The sequence below is a fragment of the Phocoena sinus genome, chromosome 7, assembly GCF_008692025.1.
Source record: "Phocoena sinus isolate mPhoSin1 chromosome 7, mPhoSin1.pri, whole genome shotgun sequence".
Taxonomy (NCBI): domain Eukaryota; kingdom Metazoa; phylum Chordata; class Mammalia; order Artiodactyla; family Phocoenidae; genus Phocoena; species Phocoena sinus.
The window spans coordinates 96333778-96345807 of record NC_045769.1 but is presented as its reverse complement, the minus strand read 5'-3'; the positions used below and the strand labels follow the sequence as shown (position 1 = coordinate 96345807).

General features: G+C 46.0%; 1 protein-coding gene and 1 pseudogene across 6 annotated transcripts in view; one reads left to right on the top strand and one right to left on the bottom strand.

The window, feature by feature from the left end:
- The window catches only part of MGAT5 (alpha-1,6-mannosylglycoprotein 6-beta-N-acetylglucosaminyltransferase), a 370484-nt gene that overhangs the window by 132537 nt on the left and 225917 nt on the right, over window positions 1-12030 (top strand). For 3 of the 6 annotated variants that reach the window (XR_004350852.1, XM_032638674.1, XM_032638673.1), the window contains exon 3: window positions 8399-8781. Coding sequence is in view for 5 of the 6 variants with exons in the window: in XM_032638674.1 (XP_032494565.1) it covers window positions 8541-8781 (241 nt within the window). In the remaining variant the exon portion in view is untranslated. Of the gene's footprint in view, window positions 1-361; window positions 379-5652; window positions 5675-8398; window positions 8782-12030 lie in introns of those variants that run through there. The other 3 variants (XM_032638676.1, XM_032638677.1, XM_032638675.1) reach the window with 3 other exon arrangements.
- Window positions 2272-2633, bottom strand: LOC116757195 (annotated as a pseudogene).

The window sequence follows — 12030 nt, the reverse complement described above, 5'->3', positions numbered from 1 at the left end:
CCTTGCACCAGTAATTCCGTGAATGTATGTTTTTCTTCCTTTCATCTGCTGATTCTCCCAGCTAGCTCCTCGAGGTTGAGGGGACATCGCAGTAGACTCACAGTACCTTATTGTCACCAGACTGTGGTTTCTGGTTGGTGTTTCATATTGATACGTCTCTTCCATTTTGAGTTTCTGCAGGCAGCTGAGAGACGCAGCTTGGTGTGGTGGAGACCAAATTGGATCAGGAAGCAGAACTTGAGTTATGGTCTGATTCTGACTCCAGTTGGAAACATAACGTTTTCGGGACCTCAGTGTCCTTCTCTGTGAATCAAGAGTTTGTGCTTGGTTATTATGTTCCTAAGCAAGGTCTCATGTAGTGTCCCAGTCTGCATGAAGGTACTTTATACATTTAAATTTATCCTACTTCCTTTTAAAGTCGATGACTAGGCCAGTGAGCTGCTCTGGTAAGCAGAGTTGGGAGTGGTGTGCACTCATGTCAGGGTTAGCACACAGTTGATTTCTGTGCCGCATTTTGGTTGCAAAATAGTGGAAGTCCAGGTTCACCCTGATAGCAGATGTTAATGGCTAGTGTTTTTGTTTTAACACAGTTTTCCAAGCACTCTAAGTTGCTCTTAATGTAAATTTGTACTGAGGCTGGAAAGAGAAGTAGTAGGAAATTGTTTCAGAGTTGAGTCATTAGCATTCTCTAAAGACTTTTATTGCAACTTATAATTAGGAGTGATCAGACACATGTCTTTGAAACTTACAGTTTAGGACTGACCCTCGTCTAGCATTTAATCGGGGTCTCATAGTGTTTTGCTGTTGTGCAGTTTTACATGAGTAGATATGTGGACCTGAATTTTATTAAAAAATTAGCAAACAAGACCACTGCCAAGCGTTAATTTTCCTGAGCAAATTAACGTAGGATTTCAAAGTTCAAACTCCACATACAGAGGTATGTGGAAGTTTTGTTGAAAATCTCTATAGTATAAGACTTTTTCTAACCAGTTGTTCTAAGAGAAGATACTTTAAACAATGGGGAGTTCATTCAGTTACCCCTCATCACCCTTCTGATCTTTTCCTGTCACCATCTCGGATACCCAGTGACGAAACCAACAGCCTCCCCCAGAGTTCCCCTCAACTTGTTTCCCCTCTCATCCCTTGTCTTGGACATCATTTTGGTCCCACAGTCACTGCCCCTTCTAGAATGATCTTCTGAAGCTGTTTTTCCTTTCCTTCCCCCCTTACTAGTACCCATTTACCACCATATCCCCTTTAGTTTAACCCCATCTAGTCAAGGGCATAATGATCCTTCACTGCTATGTGACAGATCTTCGGGTTAAAAACTCCCAAAAGGTGAGGTCAACTTACAGTCTCAGAGTGCCTGGCTTCTTTGTGCTTCACACCAGGAGGTGGCCCTGGAGGTCACTGCTCATTTGTGTTTCATCATCTCATCCCCATCATCCTGTTTTTTCATCTGGCAAACACATAATGACCATCCCCCGTGTGCAAGGCAGTCCCATTCCTGGCACTTCCTGTCTTTAGAGAACTTACGGAGAAATGAAAGAAAAGATCATCTGACAGAGCAGTAGGTAAGCTCTTTAGAAAGAGCACGTACTGCTGGGAGTGCTCCAAGTAGGATGCGCCCTCCTCAGTCCAGGGAGCCAGGGGAGGTTTTAGGCAGGATGTGGGGTTCAGTTGTGAGACAGGGGCGGGGTTTCCAGGGCAACGTGGATGAACACAGCAGACTCAGAATTTCTTTCTTTTTTATAGTTTAACGTATATTAATAGCAAACTTACAGGAACAGCACGGAAGACAGACAGCATTAAAAATATGTACCTGCATGTAGGACACCTCAGTTAGAAAAGTATAGTGAACGGATGGAATCCACTGTGTGATAAAAACGCTACAAACACCATTTAGTTTCAGTCAACGAGAAATTTACCTGTTTTAAAAAAAATCCAAATGCTGGCACTGTCCAGAAAAATTTAACAGGTTTATTTTTAATTGTTACAAGGTTGAACTGCTGAAACTTGTTCGCGGAAACATTTTGACTTGCATTAATGCTTCATGTCCCCGCATTGATATTAAAAATTCACACACACATGAAAATGGAAAAACTGCCAATACCTGATTGCTGTCGCCCCCCGTTTTTCCACTTACAGTCATATACTTAGGTACCTTTTGACCCCATGGGAAAAAAATATCTAACGTTCAGAACTACCAATAGCAGGAAGAAGAGAATATATTTTTTTAAAGAATGAAATGTTTCCCGTCAGAGTGGATTCTTAAGCACGTTGTCCATGTATGCGGCGCGCTAGCTGGATGTCTTTTGGCATAATTGTTGCACATTTGGCATGGATAGCTCCTAGGTTGGTGTCTTCAAAAAGGCTAGCCAGAGAGGCCTCGCCTGCCTCCTGCAAAGCACCAAGAGCTGTACTCTGGAAGCGCAGATCTGCTTTGAAATCCTGAGCAGCTTCCCGCGCCAGAGGCTGGAAGGGGAGTTTGCCAATCAGCAGGGCCTGTAATGGTGAGGTTTCTTCACCCCTCCAGTAGAGGGCGCACTCTTGCGAGCAGCTTTCGTACCCAGTTGCTTCCTCGGTGTTTTACCACCGGTGGATTTGCGGGCAGTCGGCTCTGTACGAGCCATGGTGTATAGAGACCTCCTCCCTTACCCTGTTCCCCTTCGGCTGGAGCTCGGCGAGCTAGACCAGGCGGCGCTGGCGTTGGAGAGCGACCACCGCACGGCGGCAGCTGCGAACACAATTAGGATTTCTTGAATGTTGCCGAGGGTGAGGCGAGAGGTAGGCCCTGACAGCCACCATCTAAAGACAGGTGGGAAGATGGGGTGGTCCGTAGTAGGACAGCAGAGGTGTGTGAATGACAGTTCAAGCAGTGCCACCCATAGGAATGTGGGACCGGCAAGTTGTGTCGAGATTGTCCTGTGGGCAGTGAGGAAAAGATCACATCTCTCTGGTTGGGGCTGACATCGCTCCTGAAGGGTCGGGCATTTCCAGCCTCATCCACCCTCCGACGACACGTGTCCTGATGTAAGAAGTGGTCCTCCAAGGATGGTGGATGGGCCTCTGAAGGAACTTCACTGCTTCATCAGTCTGGCTTTGACCCCATTGGCATGGGGCTGTTTTTGAGAGCGCCCTCAAGTGGTTTGAGAAATTGGCATCCGGCAGGCAAAGCAGGTCTTGCCTCAGAGGGTGGCCCGGGAGGTTGATCCAGAGCTGGGAAGGACAGCTGTGTCTTGTAAACGGGGTGGCACATTTCTCTGTACTTTCCTTCTGGTGCTGGGCCTGTGGTCAGCCCTTAGTAAGGGCACAGCCTTACCTTGGCTGTGCTGTGGGCAGTGGGGGAAGGGTGGCTCCTTGCTGGGGCCACAGTGCGCCCCCGAGGCTTATCTGCCTGTCTTCAAATTCAGCTTCTACCCCAACTTTGGAGGTGGGCTTGCTTGCTTGCTTTTGTTTTCATAACAGCTTTATTGAGATATGTTTCACATATCATCCAATTCTCCCATTTAAAGTATATAATTCAGTGTTGGTTTTTTTTTTTTTTAAGAATATCCACAGAATTGTGCGTCCATCACCACAGTCCATTTTAGAACATTTTCATTACCACCCAGAATAAACCTGGCAGGCCTTAGTTGTCACCTCCCAGATCCCCCATCCTCTCAAGCCCTAAGAAACTACTCTTGTAAGTTCTACTTCTAGAGATGTGCCTATTCGAGACATTTCATATAAATGCAGTCATACAATATGTTGTGTTTTGTGACTGCCTTTTTTCACTTAGCATGGTGTTTTCAGGGATCGTCCATGTTGTAACATGTATCAGTGCTTCATTTCTTTTTATTGACGAATAGAACTCCGTTGTATGGGTTTGCCCCATTTTGGTCATCCACTTGTCAGTTGATGACCATTTGGGTTGTTTCATTTTTTGTCTATTATGAATAATGTTGCCGTGAACGTTCATGTATACGTTTTTGTGTGGGCACATGCTTTTATTTCCTTCGGGAGAATTCCTAGGAGTGGAGTTAGCTGGGTCTTATGATAACTGTCTGTTTAATCATTTGAGGAAGTGCCAGACGGTTGTCCACACCAGCTGCACCATTGTACAGTCCCACCCACAGGATATATAGGGTTCTCATTTCTCTGCATCCGCACCAACACTTGCTCTTCTCTGTCTTGTTTGACTATAGTCATCCTAATACATGGGAATTGGTATTTCATTGTGCTTCTGATTTGGGTTTCCCTAATGGCTAATGATGTTGAGTGTCTTTTCATATACTTTTATTTTTGAAATTAAGATGCATTTCCTTGCCACAGATCTTTTTTTTTTTTTTTTTTTGTTTGCTGTACGCGGGCCTCTCACCGTTGTGGCCTCTCCCGTTGCGGAGCGCAGGCTCAGTGGCCATGGCTCACGGGCCCAGCCACTCCTCGGCATGTGGGATCTTCCCAGACCGGGGCACGAACGCGCGTCCCCTGCATCGTCCTTGCCACAGATCTTTGATCACACATTTCATTGAGGAGTGAATGGGAAGGGAGGAAGTGCACGCTGCTCACAAGTACTAGAGGAGATGCACATTAGGGTGATTAGTGTCCGTGATGAATCTAGAAGTGTAACATATTAGGAACAGACTTGGTACAAACTTCTTTCTGGAGGAGGATAGATGAAGCCATGGCCCTGGGCTGTCACTACTCTGGTTGGCAACAAGACCTTTTGAGATATACTGTGTAGCCCTTTTTGTGCCTTACTGAATCCAGTTTGGGAGAGGATCCAGCTGTTCGTTAGGAGATCAGGAGGCAGGTAGATTTTTAGCCCGACTGACAACATTTTGATGGCTGTTGTTCTGTGGCCTCTTGATTAATATCATAGCCATGACTGATAATTATCATGAAGTCCTTTCATGGCACCAACGCCCTCTGGTATGGATTGCTGTCCTATTATTGTCCTGTTACTGTTGCAGTTAGGGATGTCTCCCTAATGATGATTTTGAAGAGTCTTTTTAAATTCTTTCTTTCTGGTAGGAATTGTAGAGATGGATTCCAATTTAATTCTGTGTGTGTGTGTGCTGATATAGATGCTGTTATTTCAAACTCTGGATTTCATCGGAGAAAGGAATATTTCTGGCAGTTCTGTAGTCACTTAAAATCTGGGCCCTCAATAGTCAGAACTGTGCTCTGAACTTAGAGATTTTCACTCCAAATTTTTATGTCTCTGAGCTGGAAAAATTTAACCACGACTGGGTTTCTTGACCATCCTTTTGCCCCTCAAATGCATCACCTGGGTGGTCCTGACTGTCCCCAAGGTCAAGGCAGAGAAGCACGCCACCTTGTACTGGGTCCTTGCTTAGTTCTTTTTTTTTTTTTTTTTTTTTTGGTACGTGGGCCTCTCACTGTTGTGGCCTCTCCCGTTGCAGAGCACAGGCTCCGGACGCGCAGCCTCAGCGGCCATGGCTCACGGGCCCAGCCGCTCCGCGGCATGTGGGATCCTCCCGGACCAGGGCACGAACCCGTGTCCCCTGCATCGGCAGGCGGACTCCCAACCACTGCGCCACCAGGGAAGCCCCTTGCTCAGTTCTTGAGCCTGGTCTTTCCTTTGATTAAACTTTGCAGCCTTGAGCAGCTTCTTCAGGGGGCGTTCATCGAGGAAGCGGAGCAGGGCTTCCTATCTGAAAGCTGACAGGTAATTCCTGTCTGCACGTGCGGCTGTCTCCTAAAATAGCAAAAGAAAATTACCAAAGACTGTCTTTCTTGGTACAGCACCTCGTTTACTTGCTCTGGGAAAATCCCTTCAGCCCTGGGGTAACATCGGGTAACTGGCGTGGGTTATCGAAAAGGAAGTGCAGACATTTCCTGGGGAACTAAGGGCAGCACCGGTTAGAAGGGTGGCTTCTAAAGCGTCAGCCCCTTGAGGTTGGGAGCCCTGTCTCGTTCCCAGTTCAGTCCCCGGGGCCTGATGACAACAAGTGGGTCCTTGCTCAGTGTATCCTTGTAGAAGGAGTGGATGGCAGGTGCCTTTCATCTGGCCCACGTTAGAGGGGCTGAATGAAGTGCCACAGTGCCTGGGTGACAAGCTCATTCAGTCAACAGGTATTTTATTTGTGCCCCTTGGGTCACTCTCTGTCTCTGAGAACATAAGCGGGGGAGTCTCTTAAAGGATGTCATGGATCCTACACAGAAACTGGTAAAAAAAAAAAAAGCAAGGTAGACAAGTGTTTTACAACTTCAGACTGGGGAGGAGCATCACAGTGGAGAGCGGTGGACCAGAGGAACTTATGTGATAAAGGGGGGCCCAGAGGGAGCTCCCGCCGCATTGATTGCCAGTGCGGTGGTGTGGCCTCGTGACAGCATCCGTCTGCCTGCATGCAGGCCTCTCAAACTGGAGTGGTCATCAAAATCACCTGGACGGGCTTCCCTGGTGGTGCAGTGGTTAAGAATCCGCCTGCCAGTGCAGGGAACATGGGTTCGAGCCCCGGTTCGGGAAGATCCCACATGCTGTGGAGCAACTAAGCCCGTGAGCCACAACTACTGAGCCTGTGCCCTAGAGCCCGCGAGCCCCAACTACTGAGCCCGAGAGCCCCAACTACTGAAGCCCGTTGCACCTAGAGCCCGTGCTCCGCAACAAGAGAAGCCACCGCCGCAATGAGAAGCCCACGCACCACAACGAAGAGCAGCCCCCACTCGCCGCAACTAGAGAAAGCCCGCGCGCAGCAACGAAGACCCAACGCAGCCAAAAAAACAACAACAAAAAATCGCCTGGATGGCTGACTGAAACACAGGATGCTGGACACCCCTCCCTGACAGCGTTGCTGATTCAGTTGGTCTGCGGTGGGGCCTGAGGATTGGCATCTCTCACTGATGTTCCTGCTGTTGCTGAGTTAGGGACCACACTTTGAGAACCACTGGCCTAGAATTCAGCAGTTGGTAAACTTTTTCTGTTAAGGGCCAAGAGTGAATGTTCTAGGCTTTTGAGCTACATAACATTTCAGTCACATAGTCTTTGTTGCTTTTCATAGCCCTTTAAGCATGTACAGACCATTCTTGGTCATAAAGAAACTGGGGAGGAAGGATGGCCTTGGAAGGCAGGGTGTGGTTTACTGACTCCTGGGCTGGCTTATCCCTAGATTATCCCTCCTCTGCCACATAGCTGGATGACCTTTGCCAAGTTAATCTCCCTGTGTCCCTGTTCTTTCATCTATAAAACAGACATGATAACTTTAATAGTTCTTACCGTATAGGACTCTTTCAAGAATTCAATGAACTAAGGCACAAACAGCATCTATCACAGTGCCTGGGACATAACTAGAATTTATTTATCATTTACTATCAGTAGAGGTACTACCAGGTACTGATGACTCTGTTGATAGGCGAGGAAAAGAGTGAGAGAGGAAGACCAAGACAGATCCGCTGCATCGCAGCTGCTGAAAGCTAATTGTCCCAGGATCCCGTTGTCATTTCTTCTTAGGCTGCTTAGGAAGAAGAATCCTTTGATCTGAAACATAGGCGCGCTCTGAACACATCCTGGGTTAGTCCCTCGTAGGAGGTCATGCTCAGCCTTTGCTTAAAAAACGGTGCCATTTGTTGTCCAGCCTGTGCTGGTACCAGGTAGGATCCGGCTGCATTCGTATTGAAACGATGGCTTTTAACCTCGCATTTTGTCCCACGGTGTGAGTGAAAACGAGAACCACAAAAAAGCAGGCCATCGTGTGCCCCGCATTTCCTGTGCTCAAGTGAGCAAGTGAGGAGTGTGGTGCAGCTTTCACTCGTGGTAGCTAGCATGGAAAGACGGCTGGGTACCCCTGGCACAACCTCTCTGTGCTGGTGCCTAGGGCGAGGCCACCTGGTGGCCCCGAGGCATTCAGCTCAGCTGTGGACACTGCTACTGAAAGCTGCCCGTGCTTAAGTAATACGGGGGGCTGTCTCCCCTTTCCTTGTCTGATTACCCGCCAGGGGCGTCCACTTTCTGGCTCACCTCTCCAGCTGCGGGCTCTTTTCCTTGCTAGAGCACATAATGATGACTTTGTAAGTTCAAGTTTCAGAGGCACAGAAGTGCTGGGTGGTGATGAGACTCCACCCTCCACTTGGGTTTTTGCTGACATTCAGTGAAATATCCTTCCATCTCCTCCACCTTGCAGAACAAGCTTCCTGTTTTGAACTTGGTCCAGACTGGAACAGCCCTGCTACACCTGTGAACACGTGCAGACACACATTTCCCTCCTCCGTATTTGTACAGCTTTTCATCACCCAGCCAGATTTCCCCTCTCCATTTACAGATCTCGAATCATAACATAGGATAGGGAACTGGCAGATTAAGAAAAAAGGAAGTTCACATTTTAGAGCTATTTGGGTGAAAACAAGGGTCTGGTTTATTTCACCGTGTTTTGCTAACTTTCCCCCTTCTTCACAGCAGGATGGAAACGAGGAAAGGAAATCGGCTGACGCAGGAGCCCGAGTGAGACGGAGAAACCCACAAGCCCAGCCTACACCATGAACTTGTGTCTCCTTTCCACACTGTAAGAGCCCAGGGCAGGTGAAGTTGCCAGAGAGCAATGGCTCTCTTTACTCCGTGGAAGCTGTCCTCTCAGAAGCTGGGCTTTTTCCTCGTGACTTTTGGCTTTATTTGGGGTATGATGCTCTTGCATTTTACCATCCAGCAGAGAACTCAGCCCGAGAGCAGCTCCATGCTTCGGGAACAGATCCTGGACCTCAGCAAGAGGTACATCAAGGCGCTGGCAGAAGAAAACAGAAATGTGGTGGATGGGCCCTACGCGGGGGTCATGACAGCTTACGGTAAGCACCACACTGCCGGGGCTCCTCCGTCGAGTGTGGCTTTGCCTCCAAGGGACCCAGAGGCTCTCAGACTTGGTCATGGATTGAGTATATCCCTCGCCGCTACCTTCATGGCGATAAACTGCCCACAGAGGGACACTTTTAGAAAGTTAAAGCTACGCCCTTTGGGAGATTCTGACCTCTTGTGCACGCTGACACTTAGCGCCAGGAGCAGTGGGGCTTACTAGTTGGTGCTCTGTCGGTTGTATTTGCAGCTGCCTCCTCGTCCCTGGACACATTGCTGGACTGCATGATCTCATCTGGGGGGATGATCAGGGAATGTAGAAAAATCTTCTCATTATCGTTCCCTAAACAAACCTTAATTAGGACTGGTGGGCGTGAGGTAAGGAGGGTGGGGAAGAATGTCCTACGGACGCCAAGAAACTCAGAGCCGAACGTGTGCCTCCCTCTGGCCAGTATGCAGGGACATCAGGGCTTACGTGCTGACTGATAGTTTTAACCTTTGGCTTCCTTAGAGTTTACCGCTGTTGTGTCTTGCTCTGGTCTCTGGTTGCCCTCGCTTTGAAAGAAATCTTTCTGTACTCGTTGCTTTTTTTGTCAGGTGCTTGAAATCCGTTTTGAAATGAGGTTGAGTGAAAAAAAATACACATACGGAGTATTACTTATTTTGCTTTCAGCAAAAGTTAGGCTTAATATAGAAAAGTTGGAAGCTGTAGACAAGCAAAAAAAAAATCAAGAAGAAAAAGGAAAATCACATATAAATCTACTGTAGAAAGTAATCACAATTAACATTTCAGTGTATATCTTTCTGAAATATGTGTATACACACTATATATATATATACACATAAACATATGTATATATATGTTTGTGTAAATAAAATATTTACAAAAACATACACACACAAATACAAAACGAAAGTTGCAAATGAAATTTAGATCAGACTGTATTTTGGAGAATCCAAGTCCCAGCCCTCCTGTGGTCACCGAGTATTGGAGTGGACTTAATCCACAGAAGATGACCTTGGTTACTGTGCAGTGACAGTTCTGGTCATTGCAGGGAGACTTCAGTGGCCTCACGGTTTGAGATCTGAGGTATACTATAAATCAGATAGAAGAGTGGGGTTGGGCAGGGTGGGAAAGTTCGATGTTCTACTTTGTGACCCATTCAAGGTCTTTGAAGTATGTAGAGGTCAAATGATGATTCCTGAAAATGTGTAGCCACAGGTTGAAGCTTGAGTTTAAACATAGGAAATCATGCTCAATGTTACATATACATGTTTTCTTTTCTGAAGGATCCAGGAAACTCGGTTATTTTTAAATTATATATATGTATATAATTAATTTAATTTTATAAATATATAGATATAAAAATTATATACATATATATTTTTTTTCTGGTAAGGAGAAAATGGTTACTTTTAACATACAATGTGGACATTCTTTTTCAGTGCCTACTATTTGAATGATCACACAGTCTGCTTTTAATCTATTCCTTCAAGATTTGTAGGCACTGGTTTTTAATACGTCTAAATAAAATGTCACCTTTTTCAATCTAATGGATCAAAAAATGAGCCTTCTTTGAGAGCTGACCTTGAAAAACAGCTAGGTAGTTTTTCAGAGGGTGCGTTTTAAATTACTCATTGACTTCGATCTTCTGTAATAATTCCCAAATGTTATAGGTAAACCGTCAGAAAAAGACAAAGCAAACTATCATTGTTGGTGTTACCAGTGGGTTACAAGTAAATGTCACAAGTGAAACTGATGCTGTGTTTCAGTTTCTGGTTCAGTGCATTCCACGTTAACATTTGGAGGGAAAGAGGTCTAGTCCTGTAGTAACTTCCTCCTTCTGTTTATCTCAGTCTCTCTCAAACCTTTAACGTGGGAAGTAAGAAGCCACATGAATGGTAAATTTATAGACTTTATTTTTTCTAGTTGTTTCGACCAGTTTTATTTCTTGTGTACTGCTAAGCATCTCATAGGGTAGGTTTCTTCCACACTCTTAAAGAGCAATGATCTGGTGTTAGCTTTTCAGCCTGACCGAGACAGTATGTTTTTTAGAAAGATATCAAAAACCCCAGAGTAGTCTGTTAGAATATGAACCACTGTATATGCTTGTAATCAAAGGACTTTGGAGCTCAAAGAAACTACAGAAATTTATTTCAACTTCCTCCGTTTACAGACGAACCTTAGCAAAATAATAATTCTCCTCAAAAACAACAAAGAAACAACCAAACGGCCCCATCGGCATCTCTAACGTATTTTTCTCTTTCATCTCATCAACTCGACATGCCAATGAAAGTGGTCTTTGGAGCTGAGTTTCGGGAATTTAATTGGACTGTGCATTAGTGCTTGAGGTTTGGGGATCGTCATGTGATGAAATCTTACCCAGACATAGGTTTTCATCTCAGCACTATTGATGTTTGGAGCCAGATAGTTCTGAGTGGGGGACTGTTTGTACCTTGAAGGATGTTTAGCAGCATCTCTGGTGCCTCTACCCACTATATGCCAGTAGCATCAAAAATGTCTCCGGGCTTGGGGGGCAAAATTTCCCTCCTCCGCACCTTGGAGAACTATTTGCACGAGGACTGGAAACAGCAGACCCCATCTAACAGCATCTTCTTATGGAAGTCCTTTAGCAGATAACTGGATTTTATCGTTTAAAATTTGCCAGGCTAGTTCTCCCTGGTTCTCAGCTCTTGGTATCAGCAACTGGGATTGAGGCAGATGGTATAGTCCAGAGCCAGTCCTGGAAAGCTGGAGAGCCATTCTGATGATGTGTGCTTCCCCTGGAATCCATCACTAGCAGTTGTGGGCATGTCAATTGCCAGGCAGCCCTGGTGGGTGATGTTACGTGTCAGATGGAAGTATGGAGACTGCCAGATGTACAGTGGTTTAGCTGGGCTGGTGGAGTGGGGATGAGGATGCATGAGCCATTGGTTTGCAGTCTCTTTTTCTGCCATAGATGCAGTCCATGTACAGAGCACTGCCTGGATGTCTGCTCTGGACCAGTGAACAGCTAACCCTCTGTGGCTGGGACCTGTGTCTGGTTTGAATGAATCCAGTTAATAGACCCAAAAAAAAAAAAAAAACCTCTTCCTTCTCCCAACCCATACTGGTATAATCAGAGGCTCTTAATGTGCTACAAATTTGTCTTAAGTAGCTGTGGCAGGTGTTTGAAGAATCGTAGTAGCTGATTTTAGATTAAAATTCCTGACTTGAGATGCTAGGGCAGAAGTGTTCAGCAAAC